Source organism: Perna viridis, chromosome 2 (assembly GCF_037379345.1).
Source record: "Perna viridis isolate PV_CMFRI_1.1 ecotype Kerala chromosome 2, ASM3737934v1, whole genome shotgun sequence".
NCBI classification, from domain to species: Eukaryota; Metazoa; Mollusca; class Bivalvia; order Mytilida; family Mytilidae; genus Perna; species Perna viridis.
Genome location: NC_142446.1, coordinates 53,348,038 through 53,368,217, shown reverse-complemented (window position 1 = coordinate 53,368,217; position 20,180 = coordinate 53,348,038). Strand labels below are relative to the sequence as shown.

General features: G+C 32.3%; 3 protein-coding genes across 6 annotated transcripts in view; 2 read left to right on the top strand and 1 right to left on the bottom strand.

Moving 5' to 3' along the window:
• The first annotated feature begins 2,933 nt into the window (after nt 1-2,933).
• On the top strand, nt 2,934-5,511 carry LOC148626004 (uncharacterized). The gene is made up of 2 exons (XM_088571080.1): nt 2,934-3,625; nt 4,183-5,511. The coding sequence occupies exons 1-2, from the start codon at nt 3,085-3,087 to the stop codon at nt 4,791-4,793; spliced, it is 1,152 nt and encodes a 383-aa protein (XP_088427206.1). The 5' UTR covers nt 2,934-3,084; the 3' UTR covers nt 4,794-5,511.
• A 2,802-nt stretch (nt 5,512-8,313) lies between these two features.
• On the top strand, nt 8,314-12,149 carry LOC148626003 (uncharacterized). The gene is made up of 4 exons (XM_088569534.1): nt 8,314-8,616; nt 9,346-9,505; nt 10,792-10,948; nt 11,759-12,149. The coding sequence occupies exons 1-4, from the start codon at nt 8,483-8,485 to the stop codon at nt 11,878-11,880; spliced, it is 573 nt and encodes a 190-aa protein (XP_088425660.1). The 5' UTR covers nt 8,314-8,482; the 3' UTR covers nt 11,881-12,149.
• A 3,444-nt stretch (nt 12,150-15,593) lies between these two features.
• LOC148626002 (uncharacterized) overlaps nt 15,594-20,180 on the bottom strand; it is a 35,550-nt gene continuing 30,963 nt past the window's right edge. For 3 of the 4 annotated variants that reach the window (XM_088569530.1, XM_088569531.1, XM_088569533.1), the window contains 3 exons: nt 18,758-18,849; nt 18,320-18,496; nt 15,594-18,101 (listed from right to left, as the gene is read on the bottom strand). In XM_088569530.1, coding sequence (XP_088425656.1) covers nt 18,029-18,101; nt 18,320-18,496; nt 18,758-18,849 — 342 coding nt within the window. In that variant the 3' untranslated portion in view covers nt 15,594-18,028. The remainder of the gene's footprint in view (nt 18,102-18,319; nt 18,497-18,757; nt 18,850-20,180) is intronic. The other variant, XR_015919972.1, reaches the window with a different exon arrangement.

Sequence of the window (20,180 nt, the reverse complement as noted above, 5' to 3'; positions counted from 1 at the left end):
CGAAATTCACCTTTTCAATTATAAAAGCATCCGTCAATGGTCACCTTGCTTCAAGCTCAAATACATATGATGCCACCTCTTCATTTAAGTTTTCCTCGAAATGGGTTCGGAGGAGTTTCGAATAAACAAACAATCCTATATTACTGTATACTAAGCATATATGACTGCTTTTCATCATGCATGCGGACAGAACAAGAAAGAATGCAATAAAATATAGAAAAAGTAGGTTATAGTAGCCGATGTAGTTTCAGAGATATAACCTTTAAGGACGTAGACCTAGGGTAAGGGACACAACTCTTAAAAATCATTGGAACGTTTGTATTTAACATTTATGTCAATCTCATGTAAGCATCAAATTAACTTGGACTGACTTCATTTTGTTTCAAATAAAAGCTTGATAGGATTCGGTGAAATTGAATATGATACAAACATCTCTGATTTCTAGAGTCATGTCCCTTACCATAGGTCTACCTCTTTAAAAAAATTGAGAAATTATCCATATGAATATAGAAATACCGTAAAAAATTAACTAAAATAATTTTTTTCAATATTCATGTCTCGTATACTTTTGGCAAAAACTAACAATAGATTTTTCTAATTAAACTGATTGATTACCCCTTAAACGTTACTGATAAAAAGTCAGTTGTCCGAACCATTATGATCGAACGACTTCTTTTATAAATGAGCAAAATTGATATACTTTAATAATAATAATAATAATAATAAAAGTATTTTTTTAAATTGGAAGCTTTAATTGATGAAGAGCTTATCTCCCTCTGTTCTAAACAATTTATGTAAACGTATGCGTAAAATATCTCCTGGGAGAAAGAATTTTCAAAACAAAGATTTGAAGTAATATTTCATGTAAAAATCAGACATTGGGTGAGTCATTGTGAAAAAACACACATTGTTTTCGTTTAAATGCAATAGCTGTCATTCGACTGGTCTATTTGATCAATGAAATAGCGGTGTATTACATTTAAATGAAAAAAAAAATATATAGAAATTGAACAAAAAAAAATTGCATTCAAATACAAAATTATACTAATTGAATGAAAAATATTGCATTCAAACGAAAAATTATACCAATTAAATTACAAAATATTTAATTAAAATTAAAAAAAAATATATACATATTGCGTTAAAATGAAAATTACTACTTTTTTTGCAACCAATACTATGCCATAGTTGATGCGTTTGCAATTATTGACAACATGAAAAAAAATCGATATCTGGTATAAGGAAGATGATTAAGTTCATCATTCTTCAATATATGAAAAAAAATCAACCATATATCTCCATAATAAAAGTTGCACATTTTTATTATGCATATAAACACTGTGCAAAATTTGAATAATATTGCTTAAATATATTTAGTCACAGATTAGTTACTGACTATACATTACCCCTAAATGTGACGAATAGATTCGAGGACAATGAAACATGTATTAAAAATATTTTAAAACTTTTTAGGTCTGGGAGACATGAATGATGTCCCTGCAAAACACGTATAAGACAACGTCCTCCTAAAAAGTCCGTGTATTTTTGTTATTTGAAAAAAATTACGAATATCAATAACTCCTGTTATGCGTACAAACATCCACCACAAAGTCAAACCTGCAGCTCAGTATATAGGAGATAGAAAAAACCAAACATGGACTCCCAGTTATCCCACTGGAATGTTAAAGATAAAATATCTAAAATTTTGGCATTATTTTACGAAAAATCAAAATTGTTGGCCCTATGCATCTCCACGAAATAAACCTTTAGATGATGTTACTCTGCTGTGAAGTCCTTGCATACTGTCAATTCCTGATGTACATCTGCCTGGTTCCAATATATGCAGATGGAAGCCAACTTTCTTCGGATGTTTTGACTCTAGACTACGACACCCTCCGTTCCGCTCTGCTACTCGCTGACCTATTTTTTCATTTACAGCTAATCTTATCCAAATAATGAAAACCCCTTGATTTCAGTTCCCGCTTTAAAATGACGTTTTGTCTATAAACAATCTTAGGTGGGTGATTTCATATCACAACTAGCCCAAAGAGCTTGAAATAAAGTGTTATACAGTCATGAACCACTATTAGAGATAGACGGAAAAGGAAAGCCATGATCAATTTATACGACAAACGCGATGACTCCTCGTTCCGTATTCCCAACTTTCCCATTCATACATGACATATACCTACAGCAACTGCGTATGGAGTTTTCATTCATATCTCTATACTCATACATCATACATTAAGATAGAGATTGCCGAGATTACGAGTACGTTTTTATAACGCGCTAGACCCATTACAAAATTAAGCTTCAGGAATATAGTTATGTTGCAACAAAACTTTAGTCATCAGTACAAAAGTTTTATGGTCGTCATCATAAAATCGTGGAAATACTCATAGTGCACTCTGACATGTGACTGTGCTGCTCCTCTCTTCAATTACAGTCCTATTGCTGATGTCATCACTGGTGATTTGAGTATCATTGATAATGAAATCCTACATAGTATAGTTTCTCATGGTCCTAAAACAACACAATTATATATTTTTTCCTGAGAAGATAATTCGTATGGGATGCACTAAAAAAATGAAAGAATAATAGACGTTACATGCATATTCTTATTTATGCCCCCACACTATCTTATCAGCAGTAGGTGTTAATGATTATACTTTCAAAAAATATTCACTCCGCAGACTTCACTACGTATCATTGGTTGTACATATTCTGAAGAATCTGGAAAGCAGTACATAATTGAAGGTCACAAGCATGGTCCTTTCCAGAGACCAACTGACAAAAGCCTGTTTAGACAGCTTAGTTACTGAATATGCCAGTACAACAATATATTTAGGGCAAATGATTGATTATCATTATGTCCATCAAAGTTTTAAAAATGATATCAAAAATATTTTTAACCGAAACCCCCCAAAAAAACTTCCTTGTTATTAAGCGAATGAATATACTTATAAAGCACTTGAATTTCCCCTATAAGTGTCATGGGTTTACACATTTTTTTCACATAGAAAGAACAGGAGAAATAATGAATGCATACATATATCTGCTATAATTTTTAAAAGAAGGAAAACCATGGCATATTCAAAACCAAATTTAAAAGCTCAGGACATTATTTTCTGTCATTTATGTGAACTGGACCCTAAACAGAAATGGAAGTGCCTGGAATGTCAACTGCTCATGTGCAACAATTGTTACGAAAAGATTCACCCAAAATTCCAAAATGCCAAGGACCACAGAATAATAGATATTAAGGATGTCGGAATATGTAGAATTCAAAGTAGTGAACCTGATTTTTCAGATATAAAATGTAGTTTACATAAGAACAAAAGGTGCTGTTTATATTGCTCTGTTTGTGCAGTACTGATATGTCCTACATGTATTGTCAAAGGTCATAAAAGTCATGAATTCATTGAGATAAAGGATATCTACTCTAAACAACTTCAACAGCTTCAGGAGAAGGTTAAGTATATTGAGATCAGGAAACAACAGATAGGAAAACAAAGCAGAATGATTGTGAATCAAAATGCAATTGAAGTTGAAAGGTATCAGAAAGTGTTACATGCAGTTCAAGATCAAAAAGAAATATGGAGAACAGTTGGCGAAAAGCATGCTTAGGCAATGTCAACAGAAGTGGAAACTAGAATAGAAAACATGAATAAAAAATTGTCAACGGCAAAGACAGTACTTGAAAAGAGTAAACAACAACTCGTACAAAAGGAAAAAAATGTTAAATGAATTAGTAGCCGGCCAAAATGCATCTCTCTTTTTCCAAAACATTGAAAATGCATTAGAAAACTCTAATGAAGATATGTAAATGTTTCAACCTCTAACATTTGGTCCAATGCTTAAGTTCATTTCTGGTAAAATGAGTCAGGATATATTTGGAAATCTTACAGAGGATAGAAATGAGTCCAAAACATTACAAGATGTGAAGTTACAAGTGAAAAGGACGTTTGAAATAGACTTCAATTTCTGCCATAGTATAGCTACTTCTGTCAATGAAACAATTTGGATTTGCGATCAATTTGATAAAACTATAATAGTCTATAAACAAAGCGGAGAAATCTTTTCAAAGCAACGCAAACTTCATCATAAAGTTTATGATATGCATCCATTTCACAAAAATTCTGTAGTAATAGCAGACAGAACATCAAGTCTAAAAATAATACATAATGAAGACAAGAAGGCCAGATTCTAATTACAAAGCCTATAATTTTTTTATTATCGCAGTTCAAATTACCTCAGACGACAAGGTCATAGTTGCAGCGAGGAACACCAAAGTGGCTTTTCTCAGCAAACACCGTAAAGTTGTTATAAGATATGACAGCCAAGGAATTCTGGAAAGAACATGGGAATATGATAAAGACAATGTACAAAGTTTCTCATGCCCTAGAAATTTATCAAGTACCAGTGATGGGAATATTTTTGTGATATACAAGATTTCACATGCCACAGGAAGAATAGTAGTTTTGAAGGATGATGGAGGGATATTAAACACCTTCACTGGACACCCAGTAATACATAAAGACGGAGCATTATTCAAACCCAATGCCATACAACAGACACCATCTGATAACATTCTAGTTTGTGATTGGAAAAATAATACTTTACTTCTCCTAAATAGATCTGGAGAGTTTTTGACACACTTTGACACCGAGACTATTGGTATAACAGCTCCATCCTGTATGACATTTAGCCATAGTGGGACATTGTTTATAGGAACTGCTTCAGGAACCAACAAGGCCATGTTGTATGAAATAGAATTCAATGACATGGCCTGACGAAGAGTTGTGGTTTCTCTATGAAAGAAACGTTAAGTCATAAAATTCCACTTGAGGCTTTGTTTACTGAATACCAATAACTTGAATATCTCGCATGAATGCAAGAAAAACAAATTGAACTAAACAAACAATAACAAATGCATATATTGCATACAATAAAACATGAATCAGAGCTATTATCAAAGATAAGTAGAAACAATTCATGTTGGATATGTATTGGTAAAAATGTAACACAATGACTGGATTGCATAATAAGTCCTTATCTGTTTTGAAGTAGAACTAAAGTAACAAAACTATTATGTGCAGTTAGAAGGGTGATTTTTGTATACATAAAAAGATGGTAGGGAAAGAAATTGCAATGTAAAATGTCAATAAACAATAATTAAGAGCAACCCTCCAACAAATTTTAATTTCCTAAACGCTTATGTGACCATTATTTTTTAACTGTTGACCCCGACATCATTAGATGTCTTCTATAACTTAACTGATTAACTGGTAAAAGTTTTATGAAATGGCGCAAAAGCTTACGGTTGTTATGTCTAAGAAACCAGGTTTCATAGAAAAATATGGGGAAAAAGCTAACAAGATGTATGCTATGCCAGGAATATGATTGATAGTTTAAGTATAGCTCGGCTATCATCATTACTAAAATTTGTAAAGCTCCTGTTTTCACCAAAAACAAAAATAAAATGCAGTATGTGTGCTGCAGTGAAACATATCTTCTTCTTTAAACGAAAAAGTGTTTGTTTTTATCGAATATCTAAGGATAGAATTAAAAACGAAACTTCTTGTTGTTGCAGTTTCACATTACCTAACATCAGACCACAAACGTCTTCAAAGAAACGGGAAGTAGATGTACAACCAAGCTGAAAAGCTAACATATGCTACAGCCTTTCATCTGAAGCTGCTTACCACATTTCAAATCATTTGTAGATGAAAAAAGACTACTACATGCTTTAAGTTCAGTGTATCCAGATTTGACTCCTCAGGAAGGTATTCAATTGACCAAAACGTATGTAAAATCAATATCGAATCGGATAATTAAATAATAAAACATGTCGTGTGTGTTATTTTACGTAAAAAAAAATAAATAAGCACACTTCTTTTTGCATGTAACAATTATAGAACGATGTACGTCGCAATACAAAAAAGACGTCAAATTTTGCCGCTTTCGACGTTACCAAAAATGACACCAACATCGTACGCTACGTCTTTATGTTCTTTGTTGTGTTTGTCTGTTTTTCATGTCTGGTCTTTGTCCATGGATTACATTCTTTTGATTTCCGCTAGAATCTTGGTTCCCCTGAATACTCTTCCACAAAATATCAACTGTCATTGAAACCTTTTTACAAGCCTCAGTGTGATACAGTCTGTAGCATAATAAGGGATTTGAACTCTTTGTTATATATTTTATTTGGTTAACTGTGTGATCAGTATACTATGTTTCGTATTTTAATTAATTTCGAATTCATTGGTTCAACTATTTACTATCATTCAATATATGCAAGTCAAAGACTTAAAAAATATTCCAGACAACGGAACCTCAAGACTTTTTTCCAATGAATCTCCATCGGTTACGTTGCCATAGTTCAGCATCTGAGCGTCACGTGATGTCACTACAATCTATCAAGATAAATTTTGTGACAAAAAATATGGGACAGAAAAAAAACCCGAAAAACAAAAAAAGCAACAATTGGTTCTTGGGTTCTTAATATTTAAAACAAAAATTTCCAAAACATCCCAAAAAGCTGATCCGAACGCAGCATGAACCCTATACAATGGAACCATTGGGGAAACAAGCCACGTTCAGAATGGTTGATTAATTAACCATTTTTTTTTACAACATACTGTCTTGGGTAATTCAATTGTTAATGCATTGTTTTGTTTCAAACACTTTATAATTACAAAAAGTGTACTGGCCAATTTAGACCCCTTTATCCTTGTAATGGTTAAAGATAGAGCAAATTTGTGGGTATACTATTTAAAGTTCATGCAATGGGGAGCAATTAAGAAAAAAAATAATTAAATAATAAATCAGGTGTAAAATACAGTCGACTACGACGACGACAGCATCATAACACATATACGATCCTAATATTTGCGGTCGTATAAAACCTACATGCTCGAGATATTCTGAATCGCTAAAAAAATTGATTAACCGCCGGTTTCTTATTTTTTTCGTACAGTCGAAATGAAAATCCCACATTTTTTCGCGGTCAAATTAAGACAAATACTGACCCAGACAGTTCAGAAATTAATTTGCACAAATTAGTACGGGGTAAATTTGAACACCCCCTTTTGTTAATTTAATATAAATTTGGCAAAAAAAAAAAAAAAAAAAAAGAAAAAAACTACATGAAATAGAAACATGAAAACTCCTCCAATACTAATTAAATCCATCCAACTCTGTGCATATAAGATTGATGTAGGGAGACCCCGATTGGTATACCCCCCCTTTTTCAATTTCCTCAAGGCCAGGGGCGTGTCCAGAATATTTGAAAGGGGGGGCGTAGAATAAAAAATTTTTGGACCTTTTTTGGCTTAAAAACATAAAATAATAGAGAATTGCACTAATGTAACGGTTCCTGACTTGGAGCATGTATATTTTATAGTTAAAGTGTCAGGGTGTGACATTTTTTATGCCGAGTTTTCTCCATTAATTGTCTATGGTATATTAAAATGATTGGATGGATCTTAGCAATCATAGGTTTGAACCCCGTTCTGGATATCATAGTCAAATCTGAGTGACCCCTTCCAAGGCAACGCGTGAAAAAATAACCCCATTTTAGACAATTTAGCTGAAAATACAACCCCTTTTGTCAGAATATACCCAGTATTGTATATATAGTAATATACCCCCCCCCCCCGGTATATTTAGAATGGCTATGGGGAATCGAAGTTAGTGTCACACAAAACAACCAAAATTCATGTATTATACTGATTTACTTACCGTTTTGGTTGTTTAAAAAAGGTGTCCAAGACACCTTGATACGATTTTAAGGTCTTTTGACGTTTTGTTTTTGACATCGACATCTTTGCGAATTCTTTATCACATCAACAACAATGGATACTAATCGCAGAGTCGAACACGCCGGACTCCGAGAAACGAAATTTTACGGTTGATGATGACCCATCAAATTGGGGAATCAGTATAAAAAGAAATCAGAGTATGTGTTTAATTAATGAATATGATAAATTGCCATCATTCAATACAATACTGGCAGATTATAACGATAGTTTTTTTTTTTTTTTTTTTTTTTTTTTTTTTTTTAAAGGGGGGGCGTACGCCCATTACGCCCTTACCTGGACCCGCCCCTGAAGGCCGGATCACGAAAAAAAAATTGGGGTTTCCAAAATTTTGCATCAAAATAATGAAAAAATTTCGATCGAAAGTGTGTGTTTGTGTGTGAATAGATGGATGGGTGATATCTTTTGTATCTGTCATTGATGCAACGTTCTTTTGACCAGTACAGGATTTCTAAGTTTAAAAGGTCCGGAATTGATACATTTCATTTCCGTATATGGTTTAGAAAATGAACTGTTTCGTCAAAGGTCATTATTTGTGGACAAATAAAATAAAATTACTTTCAGTAGCAGTACCTTCAATAAGGATGTCGACACTGTCGCGGGTTAACGTAGATGTTGTTAGTGATGTCATCTGACCCTGGTGTTGGGTTGGGAAGAAGAAAATGGAGCTGGCAATGGATTCACTCAAAGACAAAATTGAGTTTAGAGTTCGCTGGGAACCTTTTCTTCTCAACCCAAGTTCCCCACCAGACGGTTCACCGAAACCAGCGGCGTACACCGACCCATCGAATCCAAGGTATGTACTTTTTATATAATTTGCTTTATCGTTTGCCATAAACTAACAAAAACTTTACAACTTGACGAAATCCGTCTATTTTTAAAATGTTCTATATTATGAACCTTGTCGACCCTACGATACTTTAATTGGAAGTTATAAAAGCCGTCTGATTTTGTATTACTTGACACAAAAGAAATTCCGAATTATCATATACAACAAGGAACAGAAAATCAGGGACATATGAATACAAATTATTTATATTATATGTATGAATTTTTTTTTCTAATGATAGAAAGGTTTTTTTTTATTTGGTTGAAAACGAAGTTTCAAATTTCAAATTTTTAGATAATGAAAAAAAAATTATTTATCTTCTTACGTCTGAAAACCAGAAAATACTTAGTGTAGTTGGAAAATTTATTTGCAGCAATGTATAATATAACTGTATTGTGTAATTTTACTTTTCTAACGAATCAATGCTCTTTTCCTCTTTGTATGTATACTATACTCATGTAGCCCCCTTGTGGGCTCTTAGTTGGCAATAAAATATGTTCTATTATATGTCGCTGAGAAAAAAAAAGATATGTTATTGTACACATGTAGATGTAGCTTGGGTTACTGCAGTGATTTTCTATTTTGATGAATATGATAAATCAAGGTTTCGAACTACCAGAAGAACATCCCGTTAATTTTCAGACCAGGTGCCCCAACCCTGAATTCAAAGATTGTATACGATACTTACTTTTAAAGGGTTGCGATGTTAAAGAAAACCGGGGAGTCGCTTGGAATAGAGATGTATAACCAACCGAAAGTTTTTCCAAGTACTTTAAAGGCACATACACTCCTTGAATATGTAAAATCCAAGAATGATGGTGAAAAACAGAATGATGTTGCCGAACGTTTGTTCAAGGTACATTTAAGTATTTAAAACATAATATTCTGTTATACAAATGTAGCCTACACTTTTCCTGTTACAAATGCTACTGATGTCCAGTTTGCCACCACTGTCGTGTACTTGTCTATTTATACACATATCTATTGCATTCAGGCGTTCCTGTAGTAAGCGTTTCCTAGATTGAAAATTGTGCTTGTGTAATTTTAAAACAATATAAAGCGATACACTGAAGTCTATTTGTACGAAAAAAAGTGACATAGTCGCAAGAATTTCATTACTTCACATTTTTACATTAAAGTATACGAACAATTACATAATAGTGTAAATAAGGTACATAGTTTTTATTTTGCATTAGATACTTTTTTTTATTGAAAACTAACGACACATTGTTCAAACAAGCTCGAAATCAAGCAAGCTCGAAAGTAAGTTAGCTCGAAAGTGTGTTAGCTCGAAAGCAAGCAAGCTCGAAAGCATGTTAGTTCGAAAGCAAGCTAGCTCCAAAGCATGTCAGCTCGAAAGCAAGCTAGATCGGAAGCAAGCTAGCTAGAAAGCATGTTAGCTCGAAAGCATGCTAGCTCGAAAGCATGCTAGCTCGAAAGCATGTTAGCTCGAAATCATGTTGGCTCGAAAGCATGTTGCTCCAATGCAAACTAGCTCGAAAGCAAGGTAGCTTTTTGTTGAACTTCATATATGTGATAACAAGAATAAAATAGGTTAGGTAGGTAGGCAAATTACTTTATTTTAAAAAAAAAAAAATTACATTTAGTCAATTGGGAAAACAATCTAGACTTTAACAGTGCTTGAGCAAAAATAACAATAAAATGTTTAAGGTAGGCACAAAAATAGGGTATGTAGGGTAGCAGGAAACAGACATATATTTTTGCCTTATATGTTTTAGTGACTAACATGCTGCAGACAGCAGACGTAGTATTTTTCTTTGCCATTTTTGCATAAAAACAAATAAAATACAAAACTTAAAATATTTGTAAACAAATTTGATTTTCAACACAACACCATCCTATCTAAGCACTAGCAGAAAATTTACGTTAGCCACGCTTTTCTAGTTACAATGTCATAAAAAATGTGTTTATTTATATAATTTAAATTGAGTTTTCTTATACTTTGATTAGCCACATCTGATCTAAATTAGCATTTGGCTACATGGCTACGTTCTAATACATACACAGCCATCTTTCACTCACTCAGTTTCTGGTCGCTAAAATCGGCTAAAATTTGCCTTATTAGTATGTACGCGTTTTGTAAACTTTTGCCATCTAATGAAATTTCTATTGAATTTACAGAAGTACTTTTCTGAAGCTGACACTCTCAAAGAGGACACTTTATTGTCTGTGGCTAAAGAGTTTGGATTTGATGAAAGTGAAGTAAAATCTTACATCAATAAAGAACAAGAAAATGTCCTACAGAAGGCTCTAATGTGGTCCAATAAAGGCATATCTGGTAAGGACTATTGTAAGGGACTGTAAAAATGTACTATTGAATTTTGGACCTATATTTAGAATAGTATCAACTAATACAAGAACAAGTGAAATGAGAAACTTCATGTTCACCTTCACTTTAAACATAAGGAAAACGTCCTTATTCAGCATAAGTTTAATAAAATGCTTCACAGAGCGCAGCTTGTTATGATCGCAGATTGAAGTCTGAACAGTTTGGGCAAGTATGTATGCACCATTCAAGCTTGATATAGCTCTTAATTTTGATTGCATTTAAGTATTTGACACAGGAAAAGAATTTGACCAGAATTGAAGCCCCCCAATAAGCACCACCCCAAATATCAATCCCAGCAATCTTTGTGTGTGTTTGTGTGTGGGAGGGGGGTGGTTATGGCACATTATTATAAAATTTAAAAAGAGATTCATTGACTTTCACTAAAGTTATCATCAGTACATCAGAAAAATGTTTGTTCCTTATCAGTTCAAGTCACAACCCCCACCCCAAAAAAATCAATCCCAGGCTTTTTTTTTTATTTGTGATACGTATGGCACCTTGTGTTATAATTTAATTATGATCTATACACTTATACTCAAGAAATTTTCAGGACATAAAATGTTTACGGACGACGTCGACGACAGCATGATGCCATTATACGACCGCAACTGTTTTGTTGTACTCTATTTAGTTTGGTTATGGTCAAATACATTCTCCTCTACATGCTGCATTCAAATAATTGTAACTACTTTATTCATAAATTTCATTTTGTTTATTTGAAAAAAAAAACAACATACAGTTTTATTGAAATATCAATAGGTGTTCCAGCATTCTATATGAACGGCCAGAAGATGTTCTCTGGTGCACAAGAACCGGATGCTTTCAAGAGAATGTTTGAAATCGCAGCGGAGAGATTCCCAGTTCCTCAAAGTAAATCTTGAGAATCATCGAACACATGATAAACTCTTTCTTAGTTAATTTTGATTACCATTATCCATATAACAATCAGCTTATTAGTTTTTGATGAATTTATACATCTTTTGCTCATTAAAATGACTAGTGTCATATAAACTTAGTAAATGGCATTATGATGAATACGATGGGGGTAAGTGTAGGAATTCATTTGATAATTTGATAGTATATAATTATGTAAATCAGTTGTATAATGCATTATATTTGGTAAATTTAATAAAAAAACATTACAGACATATCTATGATATTTCATAGAAGCGTGAATAATACAGAAAAGTGAAAAGACTGACTAATATATAAGATCGTAAAAAAATATACATATCATATTTGCATGTTCTGCAAGCGTACAGCTTATAACATGTGGTATCATTATTTCCTGATCTGACGTGGTTAGTTGCTTTCTCCATAGATTAACGTTATCAGATATTATAGGTGCAGTAACTTATGACTACATCACAAAGCTACATTGATCCATTATAAGTATTCTGTTGTTCACAATTGATTTTTAGTTATTATTACTTATTATTTTACTATAACGATGGTGCATTTGTTGCGTTTCAACAAACATGTTCCATTTTCTATTATTATCAAACGGATCAATTAACTAACAGCAACCAAGCATTACGCAAATTTGAAAAGACTGACCTTATAAAAATCAAAATTTAATAACTGCTCAATCTTTTAGGATAATTCTAATAATAAATTATGTTAAAAGGAAAGCTAAGAAACATAAACAAATCAAAAAGAAAAAAAAAAGAAAAAAAAAAGACAAAGACAAAGACAAAGACAAAACACAGGAAACGAAAGGAAAACTAAAAGAAATCAGTGAACACAATTAAAAAAATTCATCGTTTGAGCAGTGATGTACACTATAGAACTTTTTAAGCAATGCAATTTGAAATGTTGTTATTGATCTCTAGGAACTTAGAACACAATACCACTATAAAGGCTTCTTCTTCTCCCGATCATTCTTGCATGTATCTGCCCACACTTGGATATTGGAATCCTAGAAGAATCTCGTTGTCTTCTGCAGGTCGTCCGTATTTCAGCAGAAAGGTTGATATGGATGTTTGGGGTTATGATTTGAACCCTTTAGGAAAAGATTTTTCTCGTTTTAGCTGTAGCGTATTGTTTTCTATGAAAACGTACCATAAAGTTTCATATCACAATATTTTTTAGCCAGGCAAGGATTGATCTTTGGGGTAATGACCCCGACTATGAGTGTTTGGGAATAAAAGACCCAAAATGGACTAAAACAACATTTTTTGTTCTGGTTGTTGGACAATAGCTTGAGCATGAGTACATAGATATCTTTATTAATTGTAGGATCTGTACTGCTTGAGGAATGTTGCGATTGAATTTGTGAGTTATGACCCTTAACGTTTGGGGAATAGGAACTGAACGGGGCTAAAATATTTGTCTTTGACTTTGCACAAATTGCTCAATTTTTGATCATTTTCAATGGGCATAGTATGGGTTACTTGATATGCCTATTCTTTAATAATTATGTCGAATCCAGGCTTATATTTGTTCTTATTTGATTTTTCACATGCAGTTAACAGGATTTTTTATCTTTGCAAGGTCCATTGGATATTAAAATGCTCAGTCGTTCATTGAGGTGATAAAGAAGCAAACTTGTTAATTAGTTTTGACTTGCTGTAATATATTCTGGATGTGCAGATTACTCTTGCTTAATGGCTAAATTATGTCCTGTAGCCCCGGATGTGAAAAGAGGGAATTAACCTTGTTTGATTTAACTGCTGCGAAATTTTATGATTTAGAAAAAATGATTTCTACAACTAGCTAGGTAAGGGAATATCAAAGTAGATCATACTTAACATTTCTAGTATATATATTTCCCAGTTTTTTTCAAAGGTGGCCATGAATGAACACACTTATGAAAAATGTTTGCCGAACTTGTTTTCGAGATTATTGAGCCTTATTAAAGGAGATTTTACATTTTATATAGATTCCCCGCTAATTATCTACCCTTTGAAAGATTTTTTAAAAAAATTGAGTTCATTGAATATATATATGTCTCTACGATTTTGCAAGATGACTGAATATAATGCACTGTCACTGTGTAAATTATAGGTAGAGTATTAACAGATTAACTGTCATAGGCATCGAGACATACATTTATAATAGTAAAATTATTGTTTTCAACCGCATTTTGAGGGATATGAAGGAATCACATTGTGCATATGTCAGTTCATCCATATATACCTATGGGTCCATTAAGCACTATTAGATGTCATTTAAAATTCAACTCAAGTTAAAATCTATGGTTTCTTTGACAACTTTAATTTGTTTATTTACGAATATTGGGTATTATTCGGTAAATGCCTGTTAGCAGATTTTGAAAAGTTTTTCAACACTTTCATTCTTTGTGAAAACTTTTGCTATGCCATAAACCTAAAAACAATCCAAAATGCAGAGCTGTACGAAATGTGGTTGTTGCGTCAATACTCGCCCAAACTGTTTAGGGAACTTCCTCTGCAATTGTATCAAGCTTCACCGTGCAAAGATATTTTATTTAGATAGATGGTGAAACGCTACAAACGCGTCATCGTATAACCTTTATAAAAATAGAAAACACTAACAGAGATCACCAAAAGATCTTCAACCAGTGTAAACACTCATTAGGTATGCATTGAAAGTACCCGACAACAAAAGTAATAAAATCCATGTTAAGAGAACAACGGCACTTCTTCCAAATAAACAAAGAAGTTGAATAACGACACGAAGAGACATTAACGACCAGCATCTCCTGACTGGTGGACAGGCGCATCTGTGGTGTCCTTACTTTGTTTTACAAATTGTTCAATAAAAATGCTTACGTATCAAAAAGACCCCAATTCTCCACATTACTAAGTTCTCACAACACAGTGTAGCAGCAGAATAGGCAACACAATTGTAAAGACCAGTAAGGAAATCAGGATAAAAAACTGGAATGTGTCTATGACTAATTGTCTGACATATGAACACACTGTTAAACCCATGAAACATCCAACCAAGACGAGTTGATAAGAGATAAGCACGTGTTTTGCACGATGCAGGAATCTATCATTAATTTATCGCTAGTTTTAGTGGGTTTGTTCTCCTCTATGTACTTTTTGGTGTTTTGGTTCCTTTTGAGTTGTGAGACTTGATTTTTCGTCTGTTTGTCGTTTGGTGTTCCTGGCATAGTTTTGTGTACGGATTTCTTCTCGTTTATACTTTTTGTAGTATAGCAACTTCTTTTGCACCACTTTAAGACAACTTGATGGTAGTCGTAAGGCACAATATCGTTGCCTTTTCTTTTGTATTATTAGTGTCCTTTTCAACGCACTAAACACTAGTTTTTACTCTTATGCTGCAAAATAACAACTATACTGTAACCAATTCACATGTGGGTTCTTTGTATTGTATAATATGCATACCAAAAATATTGTGTGTTTTAAATTCTAGTGGAAATTGGAAAAGTTACGTACTTTTAAGTCCTTTTTTCACCACCAAAAACTTTGTCAAAGAAAAGTTTGATTTTTACAAAAGGGCTTTACATCTTAAAACATATATTCAAGATTTTAAAAACTTTTATTTTTCTGTTGCTTTTTTCTAAGATACATATACATTTTCTGATGTTCCATTTATCCATTTATAGTATCAAAGGAATGTTGGGACACACAATTGATTGACACAATTTTTCTTTTCTTTTATTATATTTTACAACCTAATATAGCACGATATAGCAAATATTCTAAGCGCCTAATTTTTACAACATGAACAGTAGAGTTAGATGTCATTTGTATAAATATGGAAGAAATACATCACATCTGAGAAGAACCTATGCGATCAGTTTTTTCAACTTTTGATTACTAATCCTACGAATAAATTGCAAATATTGTTATGCTGTACACGTGTTTCGAAAAGTTACATATCTAAAAACGTTAAATAGAAAATAAAAGTGCAAAATACAAAAGTACTATAGCCCACTGATCTCATTTTCGTATACCTAAATGATAATATTTTCGCGTAAAATACGAAACGCGGTAATAGCGTTCAACTCATAGTTATACAGTTAGCAATCATCATGGAGGTTTCATCAGGGTAAATTTTTTTATGTCACCGATTCAAAATACTTTACAATTTTAGGACATATTTTCAGGTCACCGCCATGACATCGAGTAAACTCACTGCTGCGTATGTAGGTTAAATTAATTAAAACATTTTCTTCTTGTCATCAGCCATAAATTTGTTTGAAATCTCGGTCTCCATCAATTTGCACATTTCTTCTAATCATTAATGCGTGTTTGATTTGCATGATTCTTTTAATCATTAATGCGCATTTCCGTTGATATATTGATATATTTATAAAAAGTATTTTGAGTTAAATCAAACTTTTGCGTTACTATGCAAAAGTAGTTCGTTATTATACGCGATTGTTTTTCTAATTTAAGAAAATGAGCTCATTGGGCAGTGGAAAAAAACATAACAAAATGGACACGAAATCTATTAAGAATAATGTTGTAACGAATAATTAACAAATAATATTGTATAAAACAATTGTAGAAGATGCCTTTCCATACATTCAGTAATAACTAGAGTACTAAAGCAGCTGCATCGTATAAACGAATTTTTAAATTGTCAAGGCGATTTTATGAATTGTACAAACGAATTTGTTGATACACACGAACTAATTAATAAATCCGTACAAACAAATTTAAAAATCGTAGAAACGAATTAACAAATTTTAAAAACGTGCAAATTAATTATGAAATCGCACATGTACAAAAGCGAACCTTAAAAATCGTATCAAAAAAAAAAAAAAGAAAAAAAAATCGTTCAAAAGTATTCACATTTTTCAATCTCTGTTTGACAAGAAAACAAATTATCATAGTGGACGGAATAATTATGTATAACAATAAAAGGCATTGTAGGGCACAGTCTGTTACGACTACAGATATCGAACACAAAATAGTATGGACACAGCATTCAAATATGATACAGCTTTTAATTCGTATTATAAATAGATGTTTGGTAAGATTGTGATAAGAATGAATTGGGCCATAAAATGTATTAAAATTGAAGAAAATACATAGTTCCGGTCCTTTTTTATCTTAAAATCCTAAATTGTTTTTCCAAAATCCTGAAAATCCATCAAAATGTCCTTCCATGGTGTGGAACCTAATCCATTTATTTATGTTGTAAAATTGTAAAGAGATCCATGCATATTTAGTAAGTTTTATAGCTAAATTTTATAATGTTTTTTGTCCCTTTTAGACCACTATTCATAAACATTGAGTAGTAACCCCAAAAATCATATAAATCTTTTTGCGGTTTTATTCTTATAGTAAAATTCCATAATGGTACATACTTTTTTACTCCGAGTTATATATAGATAGTTGAATTTTATAAAATGCTTGTCCCTCATTTGAACTATAATTCCATAACGGCTTAGGCCATAACAAAAAAAAATCAATGTTTTGATTTGGATCCTGGATGTAGAATTTATTAAGATAAACAAGCTAACTAACGACAGTGCTATGGTCTCACTAACCACTTCTAACGTTTCCATTACTTTGCATGTTAAAAAAGTAATTTTCAAAGTTTCACTGTGAATTCCCAGGACAAATGACATCTAAAAGTTGCATACCATTGCGAAACTTGGAAAATAAGTCTTCCAAAAGCATTATGCTAACAGTACGATTATTGTAGAAATTCTTCACAAAATTTACTTGAATAAATAATACTGAAAATCCACATTTTTACCTTTTTCTGCTAACTGACAGCATGGAGGCAAATTACTCGCACATGTAAACAATATTCATACACTTTTGTAGTTAGTTAAATATATGATTTTAAAGTACACATTCTCAGCTTTATTTTGACTACTTTTAATCACAATACACACAAATAATGCACTTACAATGCATATGTCTAGGTTCAGTGTGTTTTTGGTACTACATAGTGGGGTGGCCATTTGATCCGGAAGTGGTTAGTAAGACCTATACCAGAATATAACCAATTGTTTTTTACTACTTATACAATTCTATCAAATAAACCAAGTACTTCAAGACATGCATGCTATATTAATTTATATATCATAAAATGTCAAATCAAATAAAAGTAAATGATTTAACTTTCAAAAAGCTTGACAATATCTGTATCTGAATTTCTCTCTGCTTCTTGTAAAGGCGTCATATTCCACCTGAAGGTAAAAATATCTAACAATATGAAGTAATTATTTTTTGAATGTGAGTATTTTATCTTTGAGGTAGCTATTTTAACTACAATTTCATCAAATCCTCCATGACAGATCGATTAAGTTGAATACAGTACTAAATGCAAAAAAAGAAGAAAACATTAATGTTCTTTAATTCTTAATTTCATAGATGTAGCATCGTAAGGTGCACGAATAGCAATTACCTGTCCTGGGGATTCTTGTTGATACCTTTTTGTTCTAAAAGGAATTTAACCAGTTCCCTATGTCCTTCAGCTGCTGCTAAATGTAGTGCAGTTCTTTTGTCAATATTACACATGTTTATCAGAGGTGTGTCAGCAATTCTTTTCGTTTCGCGCTCTTTTTCATCAGTTTTGATAAACCTTTACATAAAACCCAAAAAATATAGATGAATGACATACAGATGACATTTCATATGTTATTTTGCCATTATTTCTAGATTTGTGCAAAATAACCTTAGTAACTATATCCGGCCAGTAAAAAAACATTCATTGCTAATTAATATATTTTTGAAATATAAAAAAAAAAACATTGTACTTTGAGTCGTCAGAATCATTACCAAATCATTTATATTCAAGTACATGTAATGTCAAATCAGTATAAATTAAAACAAATAACCATACCTTCTAATAGCAAGTATATCACCCCTGTATGCTCTATTTAGAAATAGAAATGTCCTAGCTTCAGGCTCATATTTTTTGAAGTGTTCATCTACCTTATAAAGCAAAAAAAAAAAGATAATTTAACAATTCGAGCATTTTAAAATAATGCAATCACAGAATCGTAGAAGGGGAAGAAAATCTCAAAGGAACTTTTGTAGAATCAGATTTGCATTTGTAATTTCACTTAATTCAGATACTAGGTGCACTACAAAGATCAGTGTTCTGGTTCCATTGGATGTAGAGAAGGAGTAAAGTAATTTCAAATTTGATGTAAGCTGGGTTTTTAATGTATAAAAATTATAAATCTGTTGCCATCAATAGGGATTCTTGGTTCTGTACGTTTATCTTACAAACCCGGAAGTGGTGTGCTCTAAAACAATCTTAAAAACGAAACAACTAAATGTCTGATTCTGTGATAAGGTTTGTTCACTTTAAGGGCAAGCCTTCTAAAATGCAATTTGAATGATTTACACTGTTGGTATTGTCATTTTGATTATTTCATCAATTTAAATCTGCATTCAGTCCGTCATTTTTTCAGGATTAAAAGCTAGGTAAAATCTTAGCGATGCGCAACAGCACTTCAACCCGGGCCAGTTTCTATAAGTATCGACACAACTTTCAAAGTTAATACTGCTCAGAGATTGGATTGTGATTAAATGTTTGATACAGCATGAGTTTATGTAACAGAATACAATTTAAAATTTGCAATTAAGCATGAGTTTATGTAACAGAATACAATTTAAAATTTGCAATTAAGCATGAGTTTATATAACAGAATACAATTTAAAATTTGCAATTAAGCATTTTCCTCATTTGATCACATTTTCATATAATTGATAAAACAGGAAGTCTATTTGTTGTTAGACGTTGATATAATAACCTCCTAAAATAACCTCCTAAAATGATCTCCTAAAATTAAATTTTTTGTTGACCTTCGTACGAGCTAACTGAACCAAGTTCTTTGGCCAATAGTTCTTAAACGGTTAAAGTAACATTTCTTAAATCAATCTCATCCTTCCTTTGGGGATATGGTCCATTATGGTACATTATCAAAACATACCTATAAATGATATCAGTGAAATGATTATATCTGACTGCGCATTCCAAAGTGGGTTAAGAGATTGCCACGATAATCTATCCGCTCAGACCTCCTTTTGTGGTATAGCATGTTGTGATACAATTCAATAGAGATCCATAGACTAATACTCAAATCATTGAAGGAAACGAAATGAATACGGACGAGGACGACAACAGTATGATACCATACTTAAAGTTTTTGTGACCCTGTTAAAAACGAATACATTTTCATCGTTGGTCTTTTGATAACAACGATTCTTATATTTCAATTCTACTTTGATATAGTGGATACCTGGTAATATGGATT